This window comes from Rhinolophus sinicus, linkage group LG13 (genome assembly GCF_036562045.2).
Source record: "Rhinolophus sinicus isolate RSC01 linkage group LG13, ASM3656204v1, whole genome shotgun sequence".
Taxonomy (NCBI): Eukaryota; Metazoa; Chordata; class Mammalia; order Chiroptera; family Rhinolophidae; genus Rhinolophus; species Rhinolophus sinicus.
The window spans coordinates 50,135,906-50,148,661 of NC_133762.1; the positions used below are offsets into that span (position 1 = coordinate 50,135,906).

At 37.1% G+C, this 12,756-nt stretch overlaps 1 protein-coding gene across 2 annotated transcripts in view; it reads left to right on the forward strand.

The window, feature by feature from the left end:
- The window catches only part of SPTLC3 (serine palmitoyltransferase long chain base subunit 3), a 155,151-nt gene that overhangs the window by 142,206 nt on the left and 189 nt on the right, over positions 1-12,756 (forward strand). Inside the window, exons 11-12 of one of the 2 annotated variants that reach the window (XM_019713394.2) lie at positions 5,188-5,317; positions 6,968-10,777. In XM_019713394.2, coding sequence (XP_019568953.2) covers positions 5,188-5,317; positions 6,968-7,081 — 244 coding nt within the window. In that variant the 3' untranslated portion in view covers positions 7,082-10,777. Of the gene's footprint in view, positions 1-5,187; positions 5,318-6,967; positions 10,778-12,756 lie in introns of those variants that run through there. The other variant, XM_074318042.1, reaches the window with a different exon arrangement.

The window sequence follows — 12,756 nt, forward strand, 5'->3', positions numbered from 1 at the left end:
AAACAAACAAAAATGGGGACAAGTAATCTAACAGGTGCAGAGTTCAAAACACTTGTTATAAGGATGCCAGTGATCTCAGGAAGAACTTCAACAGAGAGATAGGAAACATAAAAATGAAGATAGAAACTATAAAAAAGAAACAGTCAGAAGTGAAGTATATGATAACTGAAATGAAGACTACATTAGAGGGAATCAACAGTAGATTAGATGAAGGAGAGAATCTAATCAGCAATTTGGAAGATAAGGAGCCAGAAAACACCCAATCAGAAGAGAAAAAAGAAAAAAAAAATCCCAAAACATGAGGATGGTTTAAGGGGCCTCTGGGACAACATCAAATGTACTAACATTCTCATAATAGGGATACCAGAAGGAAAAGAGCAAGAGCACGGAATTGAAAACCCATTTGAAGAAATAATGATGGCAAACTTCCCTAAGTTTCTGGTGAAGGAAACAGACATATAAGGCCAGGAAGTGCAGAGAGTCCTGAACAAGATAAATACAAAAAGACCCACTCATGCATTATAATTAAAATGCCAAAGGTTACAGACCCAGAGAGAATCTATAAAGCAGGAGGAGAAAAGTAGTTAGTTACCTACTAGGGAGTTCCTATAAGACTGTCAGCTGATTTCTGAACAGGAACTTTGCAGGCCCGAAGGGATCAACATGAAATGTTCATAGTGATAAAAAGCAAGGACCTACAACCAAGATTACTCTACCCAGCAAAGCTATCATTTAGAATCGAAGGGCAGACAAAGAGTTTCCCAGACAAGAAACAGCTAAAGGAGTTCATCACCACCAAACCAGTGTTACAAAAAATGTTAAAGGGTCTTCTTTAAGAAGATGAAGAAAAAAAAAAGAAAAAAAATACAAATAATAAAATGAAAATAACATATCGATCAACAATTACTTTCAATGCGAATGGATTAAATTCTCCAATCAAAAGACATAGGGTGGATAAGAAAACAATACCCTTATATGTGCTGCCTAAAAGAGATACACTTCAGATTGAAAGACACACAGTGACTAAAATTAAAGGGATGGGAAAAGATATTTCATAAAAATGGAAACAAAAAAAGTTGGGGTAGCAATACTTATACCAGAGAAAATAGATTTTAAGACCAAGGCTATAACAAGAGACAAAGAAGGACCCAATAATTCCACTTCTGAGGATTTATCCAAAGGAACTCAAACTACTACTCTGAAGGGACATGTGCATTCATATATTCATTGCAGCATTATTTACAATAGCCAAGACATGAGGCAACCTGGGTGTCCATCAATGGATGAATGAATAAAGAATTGGTACCTATATACAATAGAATATTACTCAGCCATGAAAGAACTATTACTCAGGCAAGAATGGAATCTTGCCATTTGCAATAATATGGGTGGACCTAGAGGGTATTGTGCTGAATGGAATAAGTCAGACAGAAAGACAAATGTCATATGATCTCACTTGTAGGTGGAATCTAGATAACAGGATAAATAAACAAAACAGAAACAAGCTCATAGATACAGAGAGCATTTTGATAGTTGCTGGAGGCAGGCGAAGTGAAGGAGGGACTTCAGAGGTACAAATTGGTAGTTACAAAATAGTCATGGGGGTACAGAGTATAGCATGGAGAATATAGTCCGTAGTATTATAATAACTATATATGGAGTCAGATGAGTAATGAATTTCTCGCAGTGATTATTTCATAAGTTATACGAATATCTTATCACTGTGTTATACACTTAAAACTAAGATAATATTGTATGTCAACTGTAAATGAAAAAAAAAATGTTTTTAAATAAATTCAAGTATTCAACTATGCAACAACAGAATGAGAGAGGGATTTCCCCTGCTCCTTTATATGCCTGGAGCCCTGATTGGACAATAGCTGATGAGAAAAATGAAAATAGAACTTAGAGGGAGCTTCATGGGAAAGTTTTTCTATGGTAGAGTGAAATGTTTGGAATGAATAAGAATTTTGACTCTGCCTCTTCCTAGCTGGGGGACATTGGGCAAGTTACCCAACCTTCTGAAGCCTCAGTTTTTGCATTTTTAAAATGGGTTATAATAATATCTATTTCATAAGGTCACTGTAAAGATTAAACAAGATGATGTCTATTAGCATTTGGCATGTTGCCTCTTATATAGGAGCCATATGGTGTTAGCTGTTATTACTAATAGTATTAATAACGTGTATAAAGCACTTAATATAATGTTTGGTATATTATAAGCACTCAATCAGTAGTAGTCTTTATTTTTACTACTACTTCTACTTCTAGTACTATGATTACTTTTATTATTGTCAACTGAATCCAAGATTGAGTCACCATGGTTGCATAGCTCTCCAAAATAATTGTTGCAATCTTTACTTTCATTAATAAAAATAGAACTTCCAGGAAAATAGTAGGTAAATATCCTACTATACTCTGCATCAATTATGATATATTGGACACTAGAGGATATGTCAAACTATCTAGTGTCTTCCAATTTAAGATGATTTTTAATGAGGAGCTAACATTGCTGAATACTGATTATACACTACTTAAGGCTCTTAGACCCAGTGATCATCCATTGAGTGTAGGACACTTTGCCCTCGTTTACAGATGAGGAAACCGAAACCCACAAAAGTCAAACTGCTTTCTAAGCATCACTCAGATTGTAGGTAGTAGAGCCCAGAATTCAAAGCCAGTTCCATTTGCCTCCTAAACCAGAGCTCTTTTCAGTGAACAGCACAGCCTCTCAGGTTTTAGTCCAGAGGGGAAAGAAACGCATACCTCATTAAAGCAACACGGGCATAAGTTTAACCCTCATTAATGTCATCTTTGGTGAATCCAAAGGCATCAGTCACTACAATGGAAAAAGTATCTGATTGTTTGGGTTGTCTCAGGAAACTTAGAACAGGTTAGTTACAAAAGGTCATATCATCTATTATTGGCAGGAGTTGCTGAAAAGAGCTTGTCCTGCCCCCTGGCCTTCTTTCCTGCTCTGATATTTCTTCAATGAATAGTTTATATGCAAAGAAGCTTTTAAGACAGACTATTAATTGTATTAGCCAGTGTATACGCACTTCTTTCATTTGGCTCGTTTAAAAACCTTTGATTTCATTAAAGAACTGTGATTTCTCCACATTTCTGCCTACCACCAAATGAAAGTATAACTTCTAGGCAGTTGAACTTTTGAGAAAAGTCCTGCTGAAACTATCACTGGATCTTCTATGGAGTTCGGTATAATGTGATCTCACACATAAGACATGCACTTAAATAATCCAGACTGTATTGTGTGTATTATTTGGTACAGGGCTTAGATTTTCCTTTCATAGTTCTCATCACATATTTAGAAGATTATGGGACACAAAATGCAGTGACGCTGCAGCACAGTGCTAATGGTGATGATGACGATGATGATGATGACGATGATGATGATGATGATTCACATAATTTAGTTTCTTTCAACCTACGCCAGCTCTAATTTCCTTTGGGGAGTACAAACTCAGAGTCTCATTATATAATGTTCAGGGCAATTATATGCATTAACTGAAGGAGGCTAGGTGTAGTAGTGTAAGTTTTAATCTCAAAAGTGCTCCAGGGAGGCCTCATATTAGCCTAATGAATCAACAGTCGTATATTTTGCTCTACATTCTTTGGCAAAATTTGCTTCCTCTGGTACAAAGAAAAATGTGTAGACAGTGAAAATGCCCCTTTGGGAGTCCCAAGCACTGGCCTGAGATGGTGGGTCAGGTGGTTTGTACTCTAGCAATAAAAGCACTTGACTTGTTTCTTAGACAATTATGAGCTCCCATCCTGTGTAGTTCTGTGGGCTGATCAAGAAAGAGAAAGAACAGCCTCTGTTTTCAAGCTTTCTCAGTTAGAAAGCTTCATCTCCTTGAAACTTTCCCAGTACAAATCAAAGTGCGAATCTTGCCTTACTCAAGAGAAGGGGGTCAGAGAGGCGTGTGTTCGGTAGCTCTTACAATCTCTATCACATCATTTGATAACCTGCATTCTATATGAGGCAACCAAAAGACAGACAGCTAAAGGGTGAGAGGAATTAATGAATGAGCAGGCTTGCTCTCCACATCTTGTTCAATAATTTTTCCTGAGTTATGACTAGAAGGTGTCTGTGGTGGGGTCAGCTTCCAGTCTAAAATGAGACACCAGCAACCTCTTAATGCTAAAAACAGAGCTGAGGCATTTACCTCACTTGTGGGCAGAGCCAATCAGTAATTAAAGTTTCCTGCAAAGAGCAACAGAACACAAGGGAGAAAGATTCACTTGGGGACACATCTCTTTATCTGACACTGGCTCTTGGCACAAGAAATTTACAGACTTTGAGAGCTTGATATTCTAGAATTGTTACTGAGATTAGCTCTGGAACAGAAAGTGGCTAGAAGCAGTTAAAGGGAAGCAATCATAGTTTTAAAAAGTTTTACCCTGCATCAAAGAACTTTATAGTTACATGACATATCCTACTGGCTTCATCTACCTGCCAGCCTCCCTGTGTGTGTGCATTTTTTTCCCTGTCTCCCTCCTGCCGCATTCCCCTTTTAACCAACCAATGGATTTATTATCCCTGAACATATCTCGATGTGTTCATTCACATATTTAAAAAAATAAGGAGACCCTTGCTATTTCCTATCTCTAGTTTATTGGAAAATAAAATCTTTGACTCTGGAGCATGAATATGGCTTGGGGGTGGCTCCTGCTGACCCTCTGATCCTGGTCCTCAAATTATAATCACTAAATATAGGCTTCTTGAAAATCCCACACTATCTTATCAGTATTAAGTTTTTAAAACATATAAGTTTGCCTGTGATATATTCTCTCTTTATGTAATTGCATTGTGCTAGCCGTTTGGTTTTTATTCCTAGGAGCCCTACAGACAAAGGATTGAACATCAATGCCGACTTGTTAAGCCAAGGTCACATACATCATAATTTTCTGCTTAATGTCAGAGACTCAGTCCTCAAGATTGTTTAATGAGTGTGCTAGGACCCATAATATATACTCAGTTACAGGTGCCATCAAGTGACTGACTGCCCCTTTTCCTTGTCAACTGTATTTGACAGAAGTTTAATAATTTAAATCATCTTCTACTTATTGTTACCAAAACAAGAGAAAGTCAATTAGCCATATTTCTATTTTTGCAGTATAATTTTGTCATCTCTCAGTTTACCTCTTTTTTTGTCTTTCCTTTAGGGCTTTTGCAAGGCATCTATTAAACAGAAAAATCGGGGTGGTGGTCGTTGGATTTCCAGCTACTCCCCTCGCAGAAGCTCGGGCACGGTTCTGTGTTTCAGCAGCACATACCCGGGAGATGTTAGACACAGTGAGTACAGCACAGGCCAATGGAAACTCCAATGCTGGTGCCTTGGATTCTGAGCACATTCTTTTATTGAGCTGGCTTAGGGTTTCCTGGATATCTCTTGGGAGGTTTAGGAAAACAACACTAATAAAACTCACTGCTAAAAAGCAAGAGTATGCCAACACTGCCCAACAATGTGATCAAGTAAGTAGATAAAGAAGAAAATCAGTTTAGTGAAGACTTGAGTCAAGTTAGTGTTTTAGTTTCATAGAAAAACTGACTGAGTAGCCAAATGTTGTGCTATTTACTAGTTCTTAAGAGCAAAACGTAATCTAACATGCTATTTCAGCATCAACTGCCTGTATACCGACATTTTTCATAGGCACCAAATCCATCATAATAAAATATGATCCAACCAGACAACATGTTGGAAAACCCATAACAAAGACAGATCTATCCTATTAGCCATTTACATGAGGTATAAATGATTTAAAACCCACATTTCATTGCCCTTTGATTTAAATCTTTATGTGAATGAGTAATATCAGAGAATTTAGCCATCTCAATCAGTTTGGGCTTGATGCAAGTTTCTCAAAATGTAAATGAAGTTTAGCAAACACTATTGAGTGTCTACCATATGCAAAACGTTGGGGCAAAAAGACTAAGAGGAGATACTAAGAAATAAGCAAAAAATGATAATACCAGACAGAATAAATTCACCTTGAAAAAGAAATACAGCAACTGTGGGAACATGAAGATGGGAATGAATTATTATACATGAAATTATATAAGTTCCTTTATTATATATGAATAAGTTATTATATATGAAGGTCGGAATGACTTTTCAAAGGGGAAAGTCCATGAGCCCCATTGATCATTCATTCTAATGTTAATGACTCTCACTTCACCTTTTCAAAGCATTGGATTCTAATATCGTCTTCCTCCTCATTTGACAGGTTAAGAAGAACAACCTCAAAAGAGGTCAAAAAGTTATGTCCAATATCATAGGATTAGTCATATACCAGATGTAAAAATTACATTTTGTGTATTCTGGATCTTAGTTGTTTCATTTGTAAAATTGGGGATACATTTACCTGCCTGACTTAGGAGAATTGAAACAGATGAGTTCTTGGTCCTCTCTGGTTTTAAAATCTATTATTCTATGGAGCATAGAGAGTATTCAAAACTGGGAGGGGATGGCAAGTGGGGAGAGCAGGGCAAGCATGGGAGAGAGAGGAGGATGCAAATCACCTCCTGTAATGTTCCATTTTGTTCTGGCCAGGTTGATCTGCTGTGTCATGAAGATGTAACCCAACTGTAATCCACAACTTTATATTTTTCTTCCATGAGGCTATCTATAAGTCATTAAACTTTAAAATAAAGGTAAAGGATAAACATCACTCAGATGTTTTTATTCCTCTTCTCACACCCCCAAAATAAGTTAAACATTCATAATGTGGAATTAGACTACTAAAGAATATGAGGTAAAAGCAATTAGCATCTAACATTCATCAAGGGCTAGTTTATAAGCTATACCTTAATGATTTGGATCTTTCTCCTTTTCTTTAAAATTAAAGAATTTGGCAAAAGAAGACTATAGTTTTCCGTGAGATGCTGGAAAGCAGAGCTACTTAGGGTTTTAAAGATAACTGATGGAAGGCAAACTCTTTACAGGTTTTGGAAGCCCTGGATGAGATGGGTGATCTCCTGCAACTGAAATATTCCCGGCACAGGAAGTCAGTGCGCCCTGAACTCTATGACGAGACAATCTTTGAACTTGACGATTAAGTTTCCTGATCCTGAATGGAACCTAAAGACTTTGCCAGAAAGACCTCTTTCCTTGCCTCAAAAGGAATATAAATGGATTTCTCTCCCTTTCTAAGGATAATTTTGGATTCCATACCAGCTTAATTGAACTGAGGGAGATGTGTTTTTTAGGCCTCCAACTCAGGACTGCAGAGACAAAAATGTGGATTCAGATTTTGTTTCTCCTCTCCCAAGTATCCTGCTACAAACACACAGATACACTTCTTAGAATATTATTAATGACAATGAGCCTGTGTTTTAGCTGCTACCATGCAGCCTCTTTGGTCCATACTCTATCAAGAGTTCCAACCTAAGGGGAGGGTTTTGATTTTTAATTTGGTAGATCTCACTCCCTGTTTACTTATTCCATCTGCAAACGCGGGTAAGGGTGGTGGGCAGTAGCCGACCTCCTTGTTCCATGCATGAAAGCACCAGCTAGAACTCATTGGTATCATGGGAAGTTCCAGGCAGGAATGTAAAGAAATGTTGCTTCTACCATTTGCCACATTTGGACTTTGTCCAAGGACAAGTGTCAAAAGCCATAGTTAATGTTTCAAGGGAGAGAGCAGAACTGGCCAGCAGCAACTAGAGACGTCTTTAAAGGAAACTTTCCTTTTCCTCTTGCTGGTCTCCTACAGTTTTACAGCTGAGCTTTTGAGGTTTGGAAAACTCAAGACGTTTGTTTCATAAGGAAGGGGGCAGACGGCAATCACAAGCCAATTTTAGGCCCAGACTAAAACCGTAAAGTTATAACAACTTGAACATTTTTGGTGTCATGGGGAGTGAATGAATGTTTAGCGTGCGTAGCCTTTATGACTTAAGGAATGAGTTGTCATTTTCCTACTGAATTTTGAGTAAATAGTGAGATTCAATTTCCTTTACACTTGACTCCCGAGACTACACTTGAAGAATGTTTTGATTCAAAAACAACATTTGAAAGCAAATTCTATTCAACTTTTTTCAAGACTGACACCCCCATTTAGACCTATGAATATTAAATAGTACTGTCATCTGGCATATGTGCTTCAATTTGATGCAAAATGGGCTTGCACACTATTGGCAACTAATTTACTTCATCTCTCTCTCTCTCTCTCTCTCTCTCTCTCTCTCTCTCTCTCTCTCTCTCAATGTGAACACATACTTCTCTGGAATAGTACCCCTTTGCTAATTGGATCTAGTTGGTATGGAAAAAGCCAGTGGAAAACCTTATCTTTAACAAGCTCCCAGATGGTGCACAGATTTGGAAACTCTACAGAGTAGTGGTGACCTTTTAGCAAAGCTTCTGTAATAGTTTGAATGAGTTACAGAACATTCCACTCCATCAAATGACACTATAAACAAATCACTTCAAGAGAGGTTTGACTTGGTGTGACACAGATGGACCCAAGCTTTCATGCTGTGCACTGAGATAGAAACTCAATCCAAAGCACTAGTGTTGGATGGAGCAATATGCCCTGATACTCAAAGCTTATCAAAGGTAAAGGTGATCTGCGTGGAAAGTTTTGATGGGGAAATTATAACCCCCAGTTTACAGTTTAAAAGTGGTACAACAGTTTAAAAATGGATTATGAATGTTTTTAAATACCATAAATTTCCTCATGAATGTTTTCATGTACTATTAGCAGACAGGAGAGAAAATGGATTCTGAAAATGCGTTTGTCCCATGCCATGACTGATTTTGCTAACTAAATTCTAATTCTTCTCAATGATCTGGTACAGCACTACTTTTGCAAAGAAAACATATGTTGTATAAGTGTCCAAAGAAAAGGAAGACATGTAGGTCTTTTCTCTTGAAAATGTGCATTTAATTGAAATTTACCCTCGTTAATTGTCCAAAATGCATGTCTTCAGTCCCGTAAAAGAAATAGGAGACAAAGAGGGCAGCAGAACATCTGGGCCTTCCCTAAAGTACAGCAGGCAATAACCATCCCCTTCCATTCTTAATATCTGTGATCTTCACACTTGCCCTTTGAGTTTTAAGCCTCAAGAGGGGTGTCTTTGGGAGCAGGAATCTATCATTGTTCCTTTCATGGAGTATCTTGAGTCTAACTTGTGATAGGAAACTAATCACTTAGCCACCTAGCATGGGAGGCAGGGAGGAGGCTACTCTCTCTTCACCGAGATCCAAGAGTTCTGGGCAATTTATTACTTTCTCATGCACAAGATAAAACACTTATCTCTGTTCAAGAGTCTGTGTTGAATATACACTTATGAGAACAACTGTAATCTAAGTGGAATGCTTCCTGAGCACAGTAGGAGGGACCCAGGTCCCATTGGGCTGGTAATATGAGTATATATTATATGTCATAGAGCATGAGGTTGGTTAAGAGGGTGATTATGAATCCTGATAATTTTTAATTTTTATAAGAAAAAGTCTTCTATTGCTAGGTTAAGACCATGATTTCAATTCAATAGGGATTACTAAATTTCAATAACTATAACAGAGCCAAAAATGTCTTTTAGGTTGGTTTTATTGGGAAAGATAGTTTTCTAAAAGAACTATAACTTTATGTACCCCAAATTTTCTATTTGCAAACACAAAGACACACACACACACACACACACACACACACATATACACACACACACACTTTCCTTTACAGAGAAAGTGAGAGTATAAAGGTAGAGAGAGGAGAATCTGATTGGTTGATAGACAGATGGAAGGTGTTCTAAAAATCATCTTCAGGAAAGCAGAAAATAAAGGATCCAGACTGATATTTGTAGGAAGGATGCATTTGCATATTTAAATGGCATAAACACATTTCTAATCTTGTCATGGAACTGCAGTATTGTGGATGTTTGTTATATTGCCTTTCAGCATGTTTTGGTCTAGAAAAGAACATTGGCTTCAAAATTTACTAGGAAACTTTTTAAAATGCGGATCTCTGGGTCCCACACTAGATCTCCTCTGAATCAGAATAGCTGTAGTGCCCGGAATCTACATTTTCACCAGCTTCCCAGGGGATTCTAATCCATGTCATAATTTGAGACCCATTATTGGAGCTTTTGTTTTGAAAGACCCATTGGCTCAATAACATAACAGAAACTTTGTTCTAATTTTCTACTGATAGTTAAAGGTGCTTATACTACTAAATTAAAGTGAATTATTTCAACCTTTTCTACTCAATAGGACATTTTGTTCCCATTTTTCAAGTACTTTCTCTTTCTACAGAAATGAATCCAACATTGAAGAATAACCACCATTCATGTGGATAAATTATCCCTTCTCTGGTTCTCCTCTGTATCATTTCCTACAAGATATTCCTTTTCCTTGTAACACCTTGTTCCACTGAATGTGGTATCTTGTTTCTTTATTTTCTTTCTACCCCTTAAAAATATCTTCAACCTCTGATTATTTATTTATTCCAATAACAGCTTTTGAATAGGGTGAAAATCTTAACAGCTCTTCAAACATGTAATGTTCCTCTGTATTTTTCTTTAGCGATAGCAAATGTAAGTAGATTGCTCTGACCTAAAAGCTTTGATAATGAAACCTTAACTCTCAAATATATTTTTTGATTTACAGCAATAATAACAATTGTATTTTGAACTTATCTGGTGATTTTTTGGCAATTTTTCCTGGTCTCAGTTAGAACAGGATATTTGAAGTCTGTTTTCTCAGAATGCCTTATGCAGCTGTGTAATGTTTAGGAAATTAAAAGGAGTCTGTATTTTAAATGTTTCTAAGCACTTATTGTGGGGCATTGTCTTATGGTATTGTGGTGTGTGTGTGTGTGTGTGTGTGTGTGTGTGTGTGTGTTTCACTGAAATGTTTGAGGTGTGACCAATTTCATTTCATTCTGCCTGTGAAATGTTAATTTCTTTAATAAACAAATCACCAAAATTGATGCTATTAAAAATAATGGGTGGTTTTGTGTTGATTTAGTTTGGGTTATCCTAAAAAAGATCAAAGTAGAGATTTGCATTTAAGAATTTCATTGAAGAAAATTGGCAAGAATGGCTGCCACTGGCTTGCACTGAGTCACAAGAACCAATTGTGCTCATCTCTTCTCAATTCTGCGTTCAGTGACATTACACTGGTAATTTAAAATTGGCTCGTTGGAAGTAGTTACACCATGGAAATTGGCAAACACTACAAATTAAGGATCTAGAGAGCCAGTTGTTAAACATTTACCAGCGCACCACTGAGACCACATACAATAATACAATATCTAGGTTAAAGTGAGGGAACAAGATTGGAAAAGGAGGAGGTTGAACTGTGATGTCATCAGAACAAAGGCCTTATTAAATCCCATGGGGAGCTATGCAACTGAGATTGTCCTTTAGACTTAGCACAAAATGAGGTAAGGGAGCCTTCATGTCCTCTCCACAATCAACTAGTCATGGGATGCAAGCTACCAGGGCACAAGTGTGAGAAAGGGCATTACCTTGGGCAAGACTATTCAGCTGAAGGCATTTCTTGGGGAGGAACTCAGCTTTGAGCTGACAGCAGCTCAACCACTTAAAAAGATTTATTTGTGATCCATACACTTAAAGAAAGTTTTACAATGGAAAATTTTAAATATACATAAAATAGAGAATAGAGAATAGTATAATGAACCCACATGCATTTATCATCAGCTTCAAATATTATCAATTCATGGCCAGTCTTTTTCATATCTCCCTCACCACTTCACTCCCACTCCCACCAGAGTACTTTGAAGCAAACCCCATAAATCAGATGATTTCTTCAGTAAATATTTCACTGAATCTCTCAAAAAGATTACGATGTCTTAGCTCGTTCTTTAATTTGTTTCAACATCATTAAAAAATAAATCTCCAGTCTAATAAAGGCATCAAAATGAATCAAATGTTAACCTTTTCTTTCTTTACCTCATACCCTGCATGTGAATTTCCTAGATCAAGATTAGGAATTATTTCTAAAGCAGGTACATGGTGTCTTGAAAGATAATAAATCAATCATTTTGGACTCTTATTATGTGCCAGACACTATACTAAGAACTCTGACATACTCTATTTTCTAGAGATAATGGACTCATCTTGGAAGGCATCAGTGTTGATGTTGTCAGGGGATTAGTAGAGCATAAAGAGGACTTTCAAGACTCTGACAGGCCACTGCTTTTCTCTGAGAATGCCCTCTTCCTTATCAAATTAAATTTCTTCAAGTTATTTCAGCTACATTTTATATATTAGCAAGGGTAATTCAAGCAGCTAGAATTCGAGAACAAGTGAGTCCAGTTTACCTGTTGAGAAAAGGCTGATACCTGTAACAGTTAGAATTTAAGTTAGAACTTGTCACTCTCATTCTCATTGCATCCATTGGTTCAAATGAAAGGCTTAAATCTGATGGTTGCAATCCACCTGCTCTAAAAAGTTATCACAGACACAAATCGATAAAATATACAAAATATACAACATCAGGAGGTCAGAATAGAAGCAAGAGGGGATTTTTTTTTTTTTTTTCCCTGTGGCATGAAACAGTGCTCCCTTTTATTCAGCCCAGATGCTAATTTTTATATCAAAAATATTGATTGAAGGAGCTAATGATTTTGGCTTTCACCCAAGTTTATTCAGGATCTTACTTAATTAGGTTTGGGTCGGCTGCAATGCCCATGGCCAGGGTTAGGTCTGGCTCCAATCACCACATTATGCTCTCTACTTCATCATCGTCCAAGGAATAAGGCAAGGAAATTGCT